The sequence below is a fragment of the Pecten maximus genome, chromosome 4 (genome assembly GCF_902652985.1).
Source record: "Pecten maximus chromosome 4, xPecMax1.1, whole genome shotgun sequence".
Taxonomy (NCBI): Eukaryota; Metazoa; Mollusca; class Bivalvia; order Pectinida; family Pectinidae; genus Pecten; species Pecten maximus.
In genome coordinates this window covers 40,422,501-40,443,086 of record NC_047018.1, presented here as the reverse complement: position 1 = coordinate 40,443,086, position 20,586 = coordinate 40,422,501, and the positions used below count along the sequence as shown (strand labels likewise).

The 20,586-nt window shown below is 36.9% G+C and overlaps 2 protein-coding genes across 2 annotated transcripts; both read left to right on the top strand.

Moving 5' to 3' along the window:
• Window positions 1–61: 61 nt before the first annotated feature.
• Window positions 62–5,497, top strand: LOC117326077 (phosphatidylinositol-glycan biosynthesis class W protein-like). Its single transcript, XM_033882679.1, is given in 8 exon segments — window positions 62–281; window positions 2,040–2,444; window positions 2,939–3,092; window positions 3,492–3,563; window positions 3,565–3,746; window positions 4,082–4,226; window positions 4,786–4,861; window positions 5,258–5,497. Coding segments are annotated over 8 exon segments (1,434 nt in total). The 5' UTR covers window positions 62–111; the 3' UTR covers window positions 5,488–5,497.
• Window positions 5,498–9,058: 3,561 nt separating this feature from the next.
• On the top strand, window positions 9,059–19,225 carry LOC117326078 (phosphatidylinositol-glycan biosynthesis class W protein-like). Its single transcript, XM_033882681.1, has 7 exons — window positions 9,059–9,353; window positions 15,196–15,600; window positions 16,143–16,296; window positions 17,138–17,391; window positions 17,970–18,114; window positions 18,563–18,638; window positions 18,992–19,225. Exons 1-7 carry the CDS (start codon window positions 9,184–9,186, stop codon window positions 19,219–19,221), a joined length of 1,434 nt encoding a protein of 477 aa, XP_033738572.1. The 5' UTR covers window positions 9,059–9,183; the 3' UTR covers window positions 19,222–19,225.
• Window positions 19,226–20,586: the final 1,361 nt, after the last annotated feature.

The following is a 20,586-nucleotide window of genomic DNA, read 5'->3' as shown; positions in this document are numbered from 1 at the left end:
CGTGCGTGATTAAGACGTTCAAATTTCCCGCCACATAAAATAAAATTCCAAGCGTCTGTGAGACCACGATCATAACAAAAACATGTCAGCCCCCAGAAGAATGTAATCGAGATGTCTGCTAGAAACGCGTCATATAAAGAACTGCATGAACAGTTTGTGAGCGATCATGTTGGCACAACATCGGCAGAAGTCAGTGCTATTCTATGTGCAACAGGTATCGCGGTGTTTTCTCGAGTCTGCGTACAGACGTTCCTGTGGAAAACGACGCCTCGTTTCACATGGTAAATATAAGCTTATACTGGACTGACGCAACGTCCTGCTCGTTTTATTGTAATGTTTCAGGCATAAGTCTTAGTGGACCTGCAGACGTTGATACATGCCATTAAAATCATAACCAAGGATCCTCCGAAAGTATCCCGAGCTTCCTCTAGCCCTGACACCTGTCTTGGACAGAAGGTTCAAGTCTGGTGCTGCGGAACAGTAGAAACTAGAAACTCGGACTATTTCCGAAGCAACATAAAACTACTACGTCCGTCCTTACTTCATTTATAACCTCTGACCTCTAGACGGACGCTATAACCATTTGAGTTACGTGGGCCACTGACATTCAGCCCATTCCACTTCAGATCCACATGTACTATACAATAATGTACAATGTAATACTGCATATGATTTAAAATAACTCAGGACTCCAAAGAGGGAAATGAAGTACTTTCACTTTGGTACATCAACTGAACACCGAGTTACCTTATTATAAAAGTTGATGATAAGGCAAATTCTCACCCTGTTTCTTTTGTTCTGACCATGTCGGACAGACAGGTACAATACACAAAACATCTGTTGGTAAAGCTAAGTTATTGCAGCTAGCCAGAATCTACTCCAATAATATTAGAGGTTTACACGACAGGAAACTTTTGACAGGCTGTCGCAATATCCACCAATGTAATCAGGTGGAATAAGACCTCATATACGTATAGGAGTAGCCAGAATCCTGAATTTGAGAAGGAGTGGGAGTAGCCAGAATCCTGAATTTGAGAAGGAGTGGGAGATAACCATATGGTATTAGAATATTACTCGATCTCCTTTTTTTGAACAGCACATTGGGCTGAAGGACTTAAGATAAACATTAAAGATGTGGTTTTGATCTCTACCATGGCCATGGTCTTGCCGTGTTTTTCAGAAGCAGATATCATTGACTGTCCCAAGCCTATTTGTGTACCTCAGCAAAACACTTTTCTCTGGTTGCTTTGGAAAACAGTTAGGTAGTCACCAGCTACTACAAGGAGACCCTAGTCTCAAAATGACCCCGGCTATTCATGGTTAAAAAAAAAAACAGCACACAAATAACTTGAGTTCAGTCACTGACTTTCTCTCTATGGTATGTTTGGGTGACCTACATATTTTATCCTGTAAGACTGTTTGTCAACATAGTCATAGTGAAAAATCTATAAACTAAATTTCTGTAAAAACAATTGCAAAACAAGTAATGTCAACTTTAATTATTCATATTTGTTTGCTTGAATGAAAGGTTGCGAGGGGTCTTGTTGTGGGAGGACATTAGAGGTCATGGAGAAAACCCTCATATCTTTTAAGGTTCTATGGCATTATGTAGAACTGTATTAATGTCTGTAGGTCTGGTAAGATTTATGCTGAAGATGTTACATTTGAACAAATTGACAATCCTGTTTATAACAAAAAGGCCATCTGCCTATTCTGGCCTGTCTCAATCTGTTCAGGATGTTATTTAAATGGTTTTTTTTCAGGGTTTAATATAAATTTTAACACTTTGTAGTATCAATATAGAATATAGTTCCTCCAAAAACAAGTAATTTCAGCACATTTCTTGACATTAGGAATCAGTCGAATTCATTGCAATTTATGAAATGATGTAGATTACTAATATTATTGCTTATAAATACAAAATGTGTGATCATTGGTAAAATTTATGTCTGACCTATTAATATTTCATATAATGATATATAAATAAGTAACTATGGTGGTTTCTGTCTTTATTCATGATTCAAGTGATTCTGTTTCAGGTACACGGTGGCCATTGATCATGTTTGCCTGGTGCTTCCCCTTCAGCTCATTCTGACAGTCTGGAGTGAATACATAACTCTTTGCCTACTTTGCATCCTTGTATTATCCCTAACTGGTGTCATATTAAAGCTCAACTCGAGGCGTTTCAAAACCCAATGGCTCAGCTGGAGCGAGATACGAGACAGACATATAGATCCTCAATTATCTTTTATCAATAATTTCCGAGCATATGTGCTCGTTTACACTGCTATATCCATTCTTGGTGTGGACTTTTCAATATTTCCGCGGCGGTTCTGTAAAGCGGAAACCTATGGCACGGGTGTCATGGACACAGGAGTGGGGCTGTTTGTGATCTCCAATGCCATTGTGTCACCAGAAGCTCGTGGCAAGTACAGAAATCCAGGGTAAGTTTTCTATGGCCTTTTGTTTATTTATATAAATTTAAAAAATTGAAATTACATTTCATTTAAGATCAATAAAAATCAAATCTTTGCAGTGTTAAAGTTTTCTTCTGAGGAAGTTAATGGTTAAATCTAGATCTGCGTGTTGCATGATGACATGTATATGGTATCATTTATCGACAACAAAAATGTTGTGAGCAACTTTCACCAGAAAAATGTTAAAATGTGTTGAGAAGCCCAAAAACTTCAAAAACATAATAAATAAATTTCAAGTCAATTGTTACATTTTCTTTTTTTTGTCATACTGGTGAAATATGATATTAAACGCAAAACTATTAAACATTTTCATTGAGTATATTGACAACACAATTCAAGGTCCCCTTAATTATCATGTTACCACTCTGAATCGTAACGGCCCATTTATAATGCACTAATTCAGTTATATTGGCAGTATGATTGGGAATTTCTCTTTATTAGAGGTATTTTATGTTTGACAGGATTCGTTGCCTTGTGAACTGTCTCATCTCCTGTTTACCGCTACTGTTGCTGGGACTAGTGCGATTTGCCGTTACAAAGGGAGCTAACTACCATGAACATGTCTCTGAATATGGTGTACACTGGAATTTCTTCATCACACTTGCTGCTTTGAAGGTCTATATTGTGTTCAATATTGAATTAACTGTGAGGTCTGAAGGGTTTGAATTCATATTTGTCCCATTAGCACCATTTATCGGTAGCATAACATCCGTGGTTTGCTGAAAAAAATCTATTTGACTTGTTTCATCAATCTCATATCAATTAGAAAGTCATGCAAGATGGATCCTCTACAAATGTTGAAGGATTTGTACAATATGCTGATAATGTTTATCATGAATATTCTTCAGTTGTTCCAATAGTGATACAGAGAAAAGTAAGAAAACTTTGATCAGTGGCATTTACTGAATAGTTTTAGGAATTAGAATTGATAGGGATACTTAGTATCTGAATTTTTCAAGGTAAATACAAAATTTCAATTCCAATATGTACATTTGTGTAAATATTTTGTTACAGATCATGTCAACACTATTCTACATCTATGTACCTGAGTTTCTGTGGAGCCTGTGTGCCTTAGGTGTGGTGGTAGGTCTATCAGTACAGTCTTGACTATGGAGGAGTGAGGGACTACCTGTTACTTGGGGAGGATGGACAGGGTGGCCGTGAGGGATTAATTAACGCCAATAGAGAGGGCATCTTCTCTTGTCTAGGGTACTTTGCACTGTACGTTTTTGGTACAGAAATAGGAAAAATGATCTTCAGATATGAAAGGTAAGAATTATCACTAAAAGACGTCATTTAGGTTAAGGTATTTTCTGGGCAAAATTTTGTATATATATATATGAACGAGTGAAAAAATCAGGTTGATAGGGGAGATAAATCATGGAAGTTTCCAATATTTGAAAAAAAACCCGGCTAAAACAGCACTTTTCTATTGCGTATTATAAACAATTAATGTAACCTTCTCAGTACTATTTGGTTGATATTTCTTGTTCCTAGTTCTAAATTTGATTGCATGTCCATTTTTCTAAAGATGTGTATTGCAGATTCAACATTGTGCGTATCAAAGGCAGGTAAAATAGATGTATCCATATTTGTACTTGTAGATTTACCATGTCGGCTTGGAGAACTCTGTTGATTGTCATGGCTGTCACATCCATGTTTTTCTGGGGAATTTATAGTATATCAGCACTGGCTTACGGAGAATCAGTGTCTCGAAGATTTGCCAACCTCACCTATGTTTTGTGGATTGTGAGTAACCAAATGTAACAGCTAGTTGGGTCAAACTAGTCCATAGTAAAATAGCTATAAAAAAGCATGTCTTAATGTTCTTTATATATTTACTAACGCAGCAAGATGGTATATTGTCCCTCATGCATCCAAGAGGTACATTTTCAATACACTGATTCACCAATGGATTTGCTCACAGGGGCTTGGCACGATTTTCCAAATGATGGTCCATATATATATGTATTATAGTGACACTATAATACATACATATATATATATATATGGACCATCATTTGGAAAATTGTGCCAAGCCCCTGTGGATTTGCTCATGACAGAATCAAGATATTTTGTGCTACCTTGTGAATGATACAAATGAGTGACTTTAATATCGAGTGTAGGTCTTTGTCAGTCAGATGATTGGTCAATTTGTGCTGGCTAGAACCACACCAACAAGAATCAAGGGAGACAATAATGTTGTTATTTACAGAGATATTGTTACTTTTTTTTCTCTGAAATATGCTTATTTGACAGTATATGTGATATTATTTGTGCTGACAGTCAACTATAATGTGTTTTCCAGTTGGCACTTTCTACACAGACCATGTCTGTTCTGTTGTTGGTGGACCTCATAGTGGAGTACCTCAGAATATCAGCAGGTCAGTACTGCATCTGTAGAACTGATTCGTGGACATTTTCTTGCTAAAGTTTAAGAATTACTTCTTTTGGTATGATACACTGAACTGTTATATTTTGAATTGACTAGAGCAATATATAAATTCATACATTTGTCGCAGCAATAATATCCAGTCATACATTCTTTTGAAGCTTGTCACATACCTACTTACCTAGCTGGTTGTGTTATATCTACAAAATGCATTTACAAACGAACTCAAAGTCCGAAAAAACTTTCTAAAAAGCAGATTTATATATCACTGTAACTGTTAAAAGCTACTTAAACTGAAAAATAGCAGCTATATAAAACCCCTTCAACCTGTTTTAATTTTGTTTTTTTTACTTACAAGTGTCATGATTTATCATAATTTGTATTACAGGGGTGACAATTCAGACATTGCCAACTAAAGGTCTCCTCAATGCTATCAACTATAATGGTCTCTTTTATTTCCTGCTGTCCAATGTCCTGACTGGATTGGTGAACATCTCCATGGCAACCATCCACATGCCTCCGTTGCCAAGCTTACTTATACTCACACTGTACATGTCTAGTCTCTCTGCCATATCTGTGCATTTGTTTGTAAGGAGAGTGAGATTAAAGTTCTGGTAGTTTGTTTAAAGATTTAGTTTGTTATTTATTCTCCCACCAGCTCAGCAGAGCAAACCTCAGAGAAAGATCTGAGGGGTGCTGTTTGATCTGTACTCCAAGGCATTTTGACCATCCTGTATGTAATGTTCTTGGGCACTTCACCACAGTTTATCTTGATATAAGCATGCGGTTGACCTGTTTTGTGGTGTAGCCACCAGCTACTACAAGGAGATCCTACCTCAAAATGACCCTTGCTGTTTAAGGGATGATAAACCCAGCAAAAACCAAACATTGGTTATATACCTAACAACTACCACACAAGACAATTCAGCTTATGATGGTCCCGCACATGATATGAAGTTATGCCGTGGTATGCCAAGATTGCATTTGGTGGCATGAATTTTAGTAATAGATTTTTTATATCGGGATTCAGAATTGAAAACGAAATTTTCAAAGAGGCCATGTAAGTAATTCTAGAATGTAAGATCAACGATGCTGAATTGAACTGATAATAAAACTTATTTGATTTGGGTATTTTACCTATGCTGTATAAACATAGGTAGTGCTGCCTGAATTAGAAATGTTTGAGAGGATACCGATGTATCATTATCATACTGTATGGAAGCTGAATATCAAAGTAAATAAGAACCAAAAATTAGCCCTTTAGCTAGCTGAAGTAACCTGGGTATTAATTGGTCCTTAATTATTACTGAATTATGATCGTTTCAATTTATGGGCATATTTTGTTACCTATAATAGCAAAATTCTGTATGTGAGATCTTGGGATTGTGGAGTATTGTAAAGGGTAATTTGGTTATGTGCCTCACTGCATAGAGTTGGGCCTACATCCCTTTGTTAATTTTTGATACGAAATGAAGTACCAGAGATGAGGCAATGAATTGCAAACGAGGCAACCTTATTTTATCTCAAACTTTGAACTTGAAAGGTTCGTTTTTGGTAAGACTGGCTGTTTCTTTTGGTCAATACATTCTCGAACAGATAGACATTTCCTTATCCTAAGTTACATTTGCGGTGGTCATACCGATCGTCCGGTGATACGCGTGATTAATATTGTAGCTGTCGGCAAAGGTTTGTAATTTCTTAACATATTCGTAGTTTCCCTTTGCGGGAAATATTTGTAAAGTCTAGATGGTATGGTATTGATGACATGCTCGACTATGGTTTCGTTTTGGGCATATACTGTTGTATACCATATCCATTTAGGAGCGCATTCACCTCTTTTGATATTAATTCTTGGCCCTTATCGGTACGGATCCGACCGGGTTGTCTCCCCTCGTATAAAATGTCCTGCAATGCCCTTGATACAGGTGCGCCTTTCTTGTCTGTTAGCGGTTTAATCCATAAATACTTGGAGAACACGTCTTTGACTACGAATACGCTGGAATGACCGTTATTGTCACTAGATCTGCAGACCATTGGTCGTCGATTCCATTAACGAGTATCTTGTCTCATCGGAGGGATCGCTGAAGGCAGTATGGCTCTTGGCTCTGTAACTATTTTCTTTTTTTTTTGTATTTACTGATGAAGTATTTTCCGTCTTTCCGTACGTATTTAAACAATTTGTCGAGTTCCGAGAAACTCCCCTCATTTGCAGGATTGGAGTAGATATCTAAAATAATCCTACCAGGAAATCATTTCCTTGTCGAGTGTTCGACGTGGAAATGAAGCCTTGAACAAGATACCCTATGTACAACAAATATATCAGTTTTCGTCTGCTTTGGAGTTATCGTCCGATTCTTCATCTTCGGAGTCATTGTCATCGTCCCACAATTCTTCGAAAACACCTCGATTCTTTTTGAGTGCTACCTTGATCGCTTTACGATCCTCATAACCATCGTCTCTGAATTCTGTGACATCTTCCATGACCTTTTCGTGGATCATATCGTTTCTAAGCTGAAGAATATACTGGATAATGGATTTATTACCCTGGAAGATTTGCTCCATGTCAGATATAGTTTCATCTTCTCTTTCGTTTCTCTCTTTTTTTCTTTGGCGGACTCAATATCTTCATATGAGATCCACCTTTTTGGTCTATGGATTCTCGTTTCCTTTTACTGGAATCATTTGCTTTACACCAACTTTGAACACGCTTCTGTAAATCACGCATGTCTTGGTACATAATATCACAATCGTCACAGACAGGCATTTCGTCTGACTCTTGTTGCTGCAGAGCTTCGTTTTGCTGCTGCTACTGCTGCTGGGAATACGTCCTCTGGGTTGCAGTGTCGGTCTCGAAATGATCCTTGGTTTGGTCTTTCTGTCCTTTTATAGGCTTTCCAGACACGACGAGAAGATATCCGTATGGTTTATGGATAACTTCTTTAAAGTGTGTCATCTAGTGTGGAACATTTTCAGAGTACATCAGTCTGGCTAAAGTCATGATATGTTGTTTATCGATGGGGTTACAAAAAGTGACAATTTTTTCTCGGTGTGGGGTCTTTACTGTAGTAGGGAATCTGATTTATTGCAATGATAGACTGGTTCCTATGGTGGCTTCCTAATCCGTAAACAATTCGTTAATGCGAAGGTCCTCGCTCGCCGTCGATATCAGTTCGTCCAAGACGATAAGCTTTCTTACTCTGAAATGCAGAAAGGAACATCTGTCATTTTAAGCGCTGTTTGCCGTGCCAATCCAGGGACGATGTAAAAATAAGCTGCATCGATCCCATATGATTCCAGACAGATTTAGGAAGTTTTAGAATACCTAATTGTTTCCAGACTTTACATGCGTGATGGTAATTTTCATCTGTTACACCCTCCCGGGTCAGACTGCTGTAATTTTAATTCTTTTTAAGGGAGAAGAGCCGCCAGAAACCTATGGTGCCATCGAAGTAGTCGTAGTGTTATACTTGATTTTTAAGGAGAAGTTCGATTTTCTTATCACCACAATGTTGCTTCATGTGTGGGAACTTGTCCTTTCCTTCCACAGATAAATCTGCGATCAGTTTTTTTTCCAATGACGTTCCCATCAACTGGAAACTGTCGATAAAGTCCATACTGCCCATGGAGAGAAATATATACATTCGATTTCTTCATTAGACACCTTTCGTATTACTGGCATGATAAGATGGGAATCATAGCCCCTTGTGGAAGACGACCGGCATGCGTCCTGTAGAATTGTATTTTATGTTGTATTTGTTGTGAGTTACTGCCCTGAATGTACCCGTCACGTGGCAATGATCGCGTACTCTGGCATCCTCGTATTCCTCCCCACAAATATGGTAGTCTACTGCCGTTTTGAATGAGTGCAAATCACTACCCATAATGACCAACGGTTCGACATTTTTGAATTTGTGTTCTATTTTCTCCCGCTCCCTCAGAATGCATTCTACGAAATGCCCCGTCACATTTTGTCCTCTATTTTGGAAGCCTACTGCATCGAAAAGGAAACTAGAAGGAATACGTTGTGTAGTCTTCTCTGTGTTTTGGGTCAACCTCACATCCGTATATTGGCACGTTGAATGGCTCGTGTATTTTTTCTATCTGGTCCTGGAGAGTATCATCTCACACAGTGCATTAGGACAATAAAAGATAATAAAGCTAATTGAGCGTATCATTATCAAGGTTCACTCGTCACGTTCAATTTCCCGCCACTGAAAAATAAAATTTCAAGTATCTGCGAGACAGCGATCATACTTAAAACATCTCATCTCCGAATGTAGAATATCCTCGAGCGGTGCCACGTCTTTAATAGAGATGTCAGCTGGAAACGCATCATATAGAGAACTGCATGAACAGTTTGTGAGCGATCATGTTGGCACAACATCGGCAGAAGTCAGTGCTATTCTATGTGCAACAGGTATAGCGGTGTTTTCTCGAGCCTGTGTACAGATGTTCCTTTGGAAAATAACGCCTCGTTTCACATGGTAACTATACTACTGTATCGTTATACTGTAGCTGACGCAACGAATAGGTCCTGTTCGTTTTAATGTAACATTTCAGGCATAAGTCTTGACGGATCTGCAGACGTTGATACAGCCCTTGAAATATTTGCCAAGGCTTCTCCAAAAGTAGCCTGAGCTTCCTCTGGTCCTGACACCAGTCTTGGGTATTCTGACCGATGCATATATCAGTATATGTACTAGGACATGGCCCTTTAACCAGACACCTATCTGTTAGAATGTCCAAGTCTGATGTTTGGACCAGAGGGACTAGGGCCCGTACTTATTTAAACGGCCAAGGCTCAATTTAGCCTATATGATCAGGTTTGCTGGTTGTCTAGTCCGTAACCATTGTCCGTCACCATAGCATGTTATTTTCCTTCCTCGATATTTCGATGTTATAGCATAGGTATAATTTTTTTATGTAATATGTAACTTAACACACAGTAATACATATCATAAGACTTATAATTGATATACAGGAGTTTGTGCTAGTACTCTGATCACCTTATGTTACCTTATGTAGTTTCCGCCTGCAGGACATGTTGGTTGGTCCCCTATAGGCAGCTCAGAGTTTTTGATTTAACGCTGGGTAACTGATCGTCATTCCAGTATGTGGCTGTGTGATCATAACCGAGTGGTTCTCAAATAGCGTGTCAAGTCTGTTTTTGAACGGGTTTGTTGATTTGGCAGAGATAATATGCTCCAGTAGGCTGTTCCATATAAAATCTGTCCACAATCCTGTGGGAAAAATTGTATTTTCTGATGTCTTTGTTTCAGTGCTGCTTGGATATCAGTGGGGTTTCCCTGACCATATTCCTCTCAGTCACTTCCTGGTCATATATCCCCTTCAATGTTTCTATTATATCTCCCCTCAATCGCCCGAATTTCAGTGTTGGCAACTTTAGACGTTCATAACCCATGATTTCCATTTATAATAACATTGCTCGTCTCTGTACATTCTCTATCGTTTCCATATCCCTTTGTACCTTTTTGACCAGACAGAACTCGCATACTTTACATATGGGCGAACAGAGACGTACATATAGGGATTGGAAATAGTCTCACCTTGTTGTCAACCACTTTTCTCAGAAAAATCCCGTCAAATCGTTTCAATTTCTAAATCTGTAAAAAGCTGAATAAATTCCACGGGCACTGATAAAGTTTTGAAGCAAATGATTTTGAGCAAACTGATACAATTTTGCATAAATGCTCGCTGATTTTACGTAATGGCCGCTACATATTCGTAGTAAATACGTGCACTGATTAAGGTTTTAAAACATATTTTGTTATGACATTATTAACAGGTTGCATCAAATGTAGTTTATTATTCAGCAAGTTTTCTCGAAAAGTACGATTTTTTTCGTTAATGAATCAATTAAAAGCTGAATACATTTACATTGTTTGATCAAGTTAGCAAACGATTTTGCGAAAAGTTAATCAAATAGCAGACCCATTTGAGACCTCTGATAAAATATATCTAATTTTACCTATTGTTTGCTGGCATACTGTAGTAGAAATGATATAGTGGTACTCACAACTCATTGCACAAATACAAAAGCTATGTCAGTCTCCAATGTAGTGGAATCTCTAATCCCTCTATATATGTATTCCCTAAGGCGAATCAATGCTTTTAAATAATAAACAGAATGTCCTGTTATCTAGATGAATAAATGTCCATTTCACAAGCCCAACGATCTGATTTGCATTGTTCACTTGAAGCTGTATCTTTCTCAAATGTGATGTGTCTCTCAATGGTAACTCCAATATCTTCACTTTCAATGTTCTCTAGGACTTTCCCACACACTGCATTTTTTTTCCCCTTTATTCTGGATAATTAAAACCTTGTACTTATCTGAATAAAACTATTTTCACTCCACTGGTAGAGTTAATCAAGATCCTACTGAAGAAGTGTCATTGACATCTTTTAACCTCCGTTGACCTCCATCCTAAAAATCCAAATTGATTTTCACTAAGCGAATTCTTCTTATCAATGTAATTCATTATTCTTGATCTGATCAACTTTTACATTATTTTACATACAATACTTGTTTAGCTGACTGGTCTGTAATTTGAAGCTAGCCTTTTGTCTCCTTTCTTGAATATGGCTGTAATATTGGCAGTGTTCCAACGCGCTGGTATGGTCTCTGTTTCTTTTACCTTTCCAATAGTCTGCGTTTCTTTATGCTTGACACAGTCTCCTTGCGAAGTTGATTGTAGGCCTTGGTGTTTCTTTATATACTTCCAGGAACATGTTTCTTCTTAGTCATTTTTCAATGTGTTTAATTTCTTAAACGTATTTTCCCAGTCTATGTCTAACTCCCGCATGGCAATAAAGTCGCCTTTGTAGTAATTAAATAGTTCTGGATTTCATATCTCATCGTTGAAGAAATAGTTGTATTCAAATTTAATAATATTGTGATCAATGATCCTAGTGAGTCTAAATAGTCACTCATAACAATATTGTTAATGGCATTGATCAAGAACAGGCTTAATAACATGTCTGTGTCTAGTGGTTTTATTAACAGCGTTGACATAAAAATTATCTCTGAGGCACTCTATAAATTTAACACTATTTTCATTCTTTGAAGTTTCCATTAATGATTGTGTATATCTTTCTGCATGAACAAACTTTATTCAGAAGTTCATTTAAGGGTCATCTATATAGGAGAATTGTGTTGAATTTCAAACATGAATTGATACCTAAGAATTTGTACAAAACTAGTCATGTAATATACAAAAATGTTTGTTTCTCAAAATCACTAATAATTTGCTGTAGGTGCTAACTTTTTTTCTTAAGAGTTACTTTGTGGTAGGATGTAGCATGGAATAATTCTAAGTCACCAAAATAATCAAACCTGAAAAATAGCCAAGCTGTTATGCTCACAAGTGTCTATAGCACAGGGTAGGAACATTTGTTTGACTGTATTTGACTTTATGTACGTATAAACAGTTATTTTGTTTTGACCTTGAAATGCAAATGGAGGTTGTGAATAAAAATACACAAACATGACATAAAAGGAGGCATTTCAAGCAATAAAAATGATCCTATATCATACCTTTAAGACAACAGAAAGAATGAACTTTTTAAGACAAATTGTTAAACTGATGAGCTTTGGGTCTTTTTCAGAAATATGCATATTTTACCCCAAACTCAACGGTCGAACATTTTTTCTAAATGCAGTCTTCTTGTCGTGTCGAGCTCTTTATAGTGTCTAATATGGACATTTTTGATGTTTGAAATACCTCCTTATATGGCATATTTTAGAGATATTATTCCCAACCGCCATTTGCATTTTAAGGTCAAAATAAAAAAAAGTGTTTATACATATTATAAATATAGTCAAATTTGGTCAAACATCACTGTTTTGACTAGATTTGCTGTTTAGATGCCCCTTAAGGCCTTGCGATTCTGCTCATTTGATAAGGGGTTTTTATAGATACAAACAAATAACAGTTTATCTTCCTATGGTTTGCCATTATACATACCAAGAGTTTATCAAGTTACTTTGTTGAATTGCACAATAGTAGAAATTTTTAGGCTTGTAAAACATCACTGTTTTGACTGGATTTACTGTTTAGATGCCCCGTAGGGCCTTGCGATTCTGCGCATTTGATAAGGGGCTTTTATAAATACAAACAGATAACAGTTTATCTTCCTATGGTTTGCCATGATACATACTAAGAGTTTATCAAGTTACTTCTGTTTAATTGCACAATAGCAGAAATTTTTAGGCTTGTAAAACATCACTGTTTTGACTGGATTTGCTGTTTAGATGCCCCTTAAGGCCTCGAGATTCTGCTCATTTGATAAGGGGCTTTTATAAATACAACCAAATAACAGTTTATCTTCCTTTTTGAGTCGTATTTGCACTTTTGTTTTTGGAAAACTTCCTCTAGTTGTATTGCACTCGGTCTTTTTGCAACATAGACAATTACGCTCTTTTACATTTGCTTGGGATTTCACTAGGAAATAAATCATAGATTGGAAGCTCCAATTGCGCTGTATTTAAAGTGTACCTCATATTCGTTGGTAGAACTTCTGTGATTGCAATTATATCTGGTTCATTTCTTGTTAAAAATCTCTTCTTGAATTCCTCCATCTTGTTTTAGAAACTGTCAGCATTTGTACTACAGAGTATTTACCAATATTTGAGATGAATTATTATTATGAACTGCAACAAATTTAACCTTATTTTACATATTTACATCTGGTACATATTTGTTTTTGCTTCCAGTCGCACGTAATATATAGTTTTCCTTGGCGGAGGTACTTTCACAACTTTTCCTGCTCTAGAATCTGGAACCTGGCTTTCCAAGAATATTCTGTTTCTTTCTTTCTTGTTTCCTCCTCCAGCTGTCTCTCTTGTTCTCCCTCAGCTTTAGTGGGGTCATTGGATATCTTTATACTGTATATTTATATTCCCTTTCTCCATCTAGATGCCTTATTTTTCTTTAAAAGCTCAGCTTTGAAATCATTTCTGTTAAATGACATAAGTATTATTTTTCCTCAGCTTCTTTTCGTGCATTTTTGTCTTTCATTCTACATATCTGGTTCATGGTATTTACCAAGCTTGGTTACCTTTACGATACTGTTTTCCTTTACATCCATTTTCTTAACTTTTCAGTATGTTGTTGCATAATTCAACTATCCCGTGAACAACAATGTTGTTTTCCCTTGACTCCATCTCATTCATCTCTGTGATGACTGTATCCATGGTTATACAGTCCACATCTTCATCATTCTTCATGTTTTCTTTCCTCCACTTCCTTTGATTTTCCCGACTTGAAATCTTCCCTTGTTTCCCTTTTAACGATTTCATAATCTCTTTGTCATATGTGTATCCAGTTTCGATTCAATTGCGGATGCCCTACCCTTATAAGCTTTTATGGTTATCCTGCATCACTCATCAATCTTGTGGTCTGTTATAATGTCATTTTCAATGAGTTCATCGCAGTTCAAAAAAAGCCACATTGAGTCAGAAGATTGTAGGAATTTGTATTCTTCCTCCGTCTTATTCAAACGCTGAGTGCAGAAATGATGTTTGCATCTTTGATACTCCAGCATCTTCGACATTGGGTCTGTGACTGATTTGTCGCGTTTTCATACTTCCATTACATCCCCGTTGGAATCCTAATGTTCAATCGACCTGGGATTGCGTCCTTGAACTAGACCTCGATGCTCCTTTTGATTTCTTCCCTATATTTACTTTCTTTTTTGTATGCTCGCCGGAGGCTGGATCGCCATCTCGTTTACTTCTGCTTGCCATACCTTCATGACTTAAGATTGTTATTCTCCAAAATTAACCAGAAAATAACATTCTAATTACCTAAAAATGTCAGCGAATGGATTCATTCCTCTTAATTAACGAAAATGTTCATTTTCTCTGGCGCAGCTACAAAAAAAAAAGCAGCTTAACTGGTCAACCGGAAGTGACCACGGGAGCTTGTCTCTATTTATCATTGAAAATAATGTTAAGAGTCCAGCATGAAGGATCATTATAGAGCATATAGATTATATGGACATTCTGCTCTGAAGTAATTAATCTTTTGTACGTCTACTGTACATTGAGTGACATACTCATGTTCTGATCATATCTCTTTCGTTCTGACCGAGTCTATTCTAGCCTGTCGCAATCTGTTCAGTCTGTTCCGGCAAATGGGAATCAATCAAATTTATAGAATGTAGTAACATTATTGCTTACACAAAATTTATGATAATTGGTATAAGTCATGTCTGAAACTGTATCAATATTTCATATCGTGATGCATAAATGAGAAATGATATGGTTGCTGCCTATTCAAGTTTCAAATGATTCTGTTACAGGTACACGGTGGCCATTGATCACGTTTGCCTGGTGCTTCCCCTTCAGCTCATTCTGACAGTCTGGAGTGAATACATATCTCTTTGCCTACTTTGCATCCTTGTATTGTCCCTGGCGGTTGTCATATTAAAGCTCAACTCAAGGCGTTTCAAAACCAAATGGCTCAGCTGGAGTGAGATCCGAGACAGACATATAGATCCCCAATTATCTTTTATCAATAATTTCCGAGGGTATGTGCTCGTTTATACTGCTATATCCATTCTTGGTGTGGATTTTTCAATATTTCCGCGGCGGTTCTGTAAAGCGGAAACCTATGGCACGGGTGTCATGGACACTGGAGTGGGGCTGTTTGTGATCTCGAATGCCATTGTGTCACCAGAAGCTCGTGGCAAGCACATAAATCGAGGGTAAGTTTTCTATGGCCTTTCGCCTATTTATATCATTTAAAAAAATAAATTTCATTTAAGATGAATAAAAATCCTTTGCAGTGTTAAAGTTTAGTTTGGTCAATCTAGATCTGCGTGTACCTGGTATTGTTTATTGATTTGACAACAGTTTTGTGAGCAATTTTCGCCGAGAAATGGCCAATTAAAAACAGGAAATTCTTGCCTAGTGTAATTTAAAAAAATTAACGACTTTTTAGATGCATTCTTTTTTATTTTCTTAAAATCTTGATTGAAAATGTATAATCAAATGAAACTTGACATTTTCCCTGTTAATTATCATATGTTCTTCTGTTTTACTGGTGAAATATGATATTTGATAAAAAAAAAAACTATTAAACATTCTCAATAAATAGCGAAAGCATACATTTGCATTTCAAGATCCCCAATCTTTTCATGTTTCGCCTCGCATCGCCACATCATGTTATAATGCCACAATTTCACTGTTATATTGGCAGTATAATTGAAGATGTACGTTTTATAAAGAGGTATTTTATGTTTGACAGGATTCGTTGCCTAGTGAAGAATCTCATCTCCTGTTTACCATTGCTGATCCTGGGACTACTGCGATGTGCCCTTACAAAGGGAGCTAACTACAATGTGCATGTCTCTGAATATGGTGTACACTGGAATTTCTTCATCACACTTGCTGCTTTGAAGGTCTTTATTGTGTTCAATATTTAATAAACTGTGAGGTCTGAAGGGTTTGAATTCATATTAGTCTCATTACCACCATTTATCGGTATCATAACACTCTGTAGGCTTGCTGAAAGAAAAATATATAAGACTTGTTTCATCAATCTCACATGAATTGCAAAGTCATATAGATACTCTACCTATCCAGAAGGTTTTGCAAAAGTGATTCCAATAGTGATACAGCATAAAACTTTAATCATTCACATTTGCTGAATAGTTTTAGGAATCAGAATTGATAGGTATATCTAATTTTTTCAAGGTAAATACAATTCCATGTTCATTCTAATATATTTACATTCTAAGTGTTGATTCTTTTGACCATGAATACATTATGAAGACATTATGAATACAGTATGAATACATCGTTTCACAATACCTCAGTTAAATATTAATAAGCTAGAAAGATGGTCCGCGTTTCAATCCCGTAAATTGTGTTTACTTTGCAATCATCTATTCACATAAAATAAATCTAATTTAACCTGAATTATTGTATTTGATGTTATTTGATGCGCAATGGCGGGATCACTGGCTGTTTAATCAATTTTGCATCTTTTCGTATAGCTATCAAAAGCTTAAAATTAAAAAATGACTCTGTTCTTTATCTTTTTATTCTTAATCACCTAATGTAAATATATGAATTGAATGGATTTTTTTTTCATTTTCATTGCGGCTATAAGTAGCAGTAGCTATCTTCATATCTTCCCATGTACGCGTAAGGGCAGAAATGTAGATAGCTACTGTTAATCATAGCCTTAGTGAAAATGAAAAAATACATTCAATCAATTTATATATTTTTGTGTTATAGATCATGTCCACACTTTTCTACATCTCTGTACCTGAGTTTCTGTGGAGCCTGTGTGCCTTAGGTGTGGTGGTAGGCTATCAGTACAGTCTTGACTATTGGGGAGTGAGGGACTACCTGTTACATGGGGAGGATGGACAGGGTGGCCGTGAGGGATTAATTAACGCCAATAGAGAGGGCATCTTCTCCTGTCTAGGGTTCTTTGCACTGTACGTTTTTGGTACAGAAATAGGAAAAATGATCTTCAGATATGAAAGGTAAGAATAAAAAAAGACGTCATTTTGGTTAAGGTATTTTCTGTGCAAAATTTTGTATATATGTTCGAGTAAGAATTGTCACAAAAAGACGTTTTGGCATTGTCTGTGGAAAATTGTTATACAGATGTGCAAGAAGTAAATCCTGAAAGTTTCCACATTTGAAAAAACGCTAAAACAGCACGATTCCATCCTGTGTTATAAACATTTGATCTATCTCAGTACTATTTGTTTGATATTTTTTGTTCGGAGTTCTAAATTTGATCACAGTTCCATTTGCATGTTTATAGAGGAATGATGTAGATTCTCTCCCTCATTGTGCATATAACGGTACATTAGTGCATCGGGCCTTTTCCGGAAAAAAATAATGTCCTGTTTCAAACTAGTGGGTCCCTTTTTAAATTAGGTGATACATGCTTTTCTTATTGAACTTTTTCCTTGCCTATTTTAAGAAGTATAATTGCGGATAGAAATGTTATTATATTTATGAAGCGTTTACCAATGCTTGACAAAAAAAAAGACATTTCATCCTAAAACTTCTCTGTAAGACAAATGTTCTGCACCTATATCTGTACTTACAGATCTACCATGTCGGCCTGGAGAACTCTGTTGGTTGTCATGGCTGTCACATCCATGTTTTTCTGGGCAATTTACAATATATCGGCACTGGCCTATGGAGAATCAGTATCTCGAAGATTTGCCAACCTCACCTATGTTTTGTGGATTGTGAGTAACCAAATGGAACAGCTATATGGTTGGGCCAAACTAGTCCATAGGAAACAACAAAAACTTTTAAAAAGTTCTTTATTTATAAATCCACTAATACAGTAAGATGGGATTTTGTCCCTCGTGCATCCAAGAAGTACATTTTCAATACACTTCTTCGCCCATGGATTTTCTCATGACAGATCAAGATATTTGTATGCTTTTTGTATGATATAATTTACAGGCTTTAAGCTAAATCTTTTAAAATTTTCTTCACAGTTATCATTGTCAATCAGTCAGGTGATTGGTCAATTTTTTATGGCTAAAACCAACCACAAATAGGAAACCCAACAAGGATCAAGGGAGACAATAATAATGTTCTTAACACAAATATTGTTTTTCTTTGAAATACATTTTTTATACAGTATGTGATATTTTTGTGCTGAAACTCATCTACAATGTTTTCCAGTTGGCACTTTCTACACAGACCATGTCTGTTCTGTTGTTGGTGGACCTCATAGTGGAGTACCTCAGACTATCAGCAGGTCAGTAGCTGCATCTTGAGAGACTGATTCGTGGACATTTTCTTGATAATGTTTAAGAATTACTTCTTTTGGTGTGATATACTAATCTTTGATATTTTCAACTAAGTAGAGTAATATATACATTTGTCGGGGCAATAGTCACCAATCTCACATTCTAATGAATGTGTTGTCGTAACTACAATTGTACATAGCTAGCTGGTTGTATTATATATACTATAATGTATTAATATACCAAATCAAAGTCCGAAAATGTTTCTTAAAAGGAAATGTAGATATCGGTGTTGAAAGAAACTTAAGCTGAATAATTAGCAGCTATATAAAGTCCCTTCATCCTGTTTTAACTTGTATTACAGGAGTGACGATTCAGACGAAGCCAACTACAGGTCTTCTCAATGCTATCAACTATAATGGTCTATTTTATTTTCTGCTGTCCAATCTCCTGACTGGATTGGTGAACGTCTCCATGGCAACCATCCACATGCCTCCATTGCCAAGCTTACTTATACTCACACTGTACATGTCTAGTCTCTCTGCCATATTCGTGCATTTGTTTGTAAGGAGAGTGACATTAAAGTTCTGGTAATTTGTTTAAAGATTAAGTTTGTTATTTTCCCACCCGCTCGATCAGCTGTTACAGCGTCGGACAGTCCGACCTCAGAGAAAGATCAGAGGGGTATTGTTTGATCTGTAGTCCGAGGAATTTGGGCAAGGCATCTCAACACAATTGCTCTTTATATACGCCTGCGACTGGCCTGTTGCTGTATGTTGTTTGGTGAAGTAGCCACCAGTTACTACAAGGAGATCCTGCCTCAAAATGACCGATGGATATTAACTGGCTGTTGTCCTTTTTGAATCTGGTGACACCTATTCATCATTTGATTGCATTTTGTGTTATGAATTTAAGTAATATCACTAATTTTATATCAGGATTCAGACGTGAAAAACAAAAATGTCTAAGAGGCAGTATGACTAATTTGATCAATGATATCGCCCATTTTAGGGTGTAAAATCAACGGTGCTTATTTGAACTATTAATATAACTTATATTCATAACCGTTGATTGGAATTAAAGAAATTTTGACTGGAAGCATGCATCAGTGGTGGGTGATTGACATTTAAAGTTGTACAAATGGTAGGGTTGACTCCACAGGAGCCTAAGAGGCGGGGCCAAAAGGGGGTAAATTTCGCTAAATTGATATGAACGACTTCTTCTCTGAAACACAGCAATGGATATCGCTCATATTTGACTGGAAAGTATCCCTTTGAGGGTAGGGATTCAAAATTGAAAATAATTGCGGGGCTATATATAACCTCTCGGGGGCCTGAGATGTGGGACCAAAAGGGGTCAATTGGCTAAATTGATATAAAGGACTTCTTCTCTGTAAACATGATATCGGTCATATATTTCTGGTAGCATCGTTATGGGATGGAGGATTCAAAATTGTACAAATAGTGGGGGCGACCCCCCGGGGACCTGAGGGGTCAATTTGGCTATATTTATGCAAACAACTCTGAAACAAAGCAACGAATAAAGCTTATATTTGTCTGGAAGTATATCTCTATTAGATGGCGATTCAAAACTGTACAATTGGTGGAGTTGACACCCAAATGGCCTGAGGGGCGGGGCCAAAAGAGGTTGATTTGGCTAAATCAATATAAACGACTTCCTCTTTGAAACTAAGAAATGGATATTAATAATATTTGACAGGTAGCATCCCTATGGAGTGGGATTCAAAATTGTACAAATGGTTGGCGGGGACAAAAAGTGACAATTTCTTTTCATGGATTGACGGGGCCCAATAGGGGAAATATAGGTGATTCCTTCAAGTCGCTTCTTGTCAAAAAGTCCTATAATGGGTTGAACCAAACTTGGTCAGTAAGATCCTTGGGGGAAGGGGAACAGATTTTGCACAAATGGTGACTCTGACCCCCCTATGGTCAGAGCCCA

Excerpts from the sequence above, each read along its gene's own strand:
- LOC117326078 (XM_033882681.1), top strand. The coding sequence starts at position 9,184 with ATGTCAGCTGGAAACGCATCATATAGAGAACTGCATGAACAGTTTGTG. Across the intron at positions 16,297-17,137 it reads TCACACTTGCTGCTTTGAAG|ATCATGTCCACACTTTTCTA; the intron begins GTCTTTATTGTG and ends TTTGTGTTATAG. Across the intron at positions 18,639-18,991 it reads GTACCTCAGACTATCAGCAG|GAGTGACGATTCAGACGAAG; the intron begins GTCAGTAGCTGC and ends CTTGTATTACAG.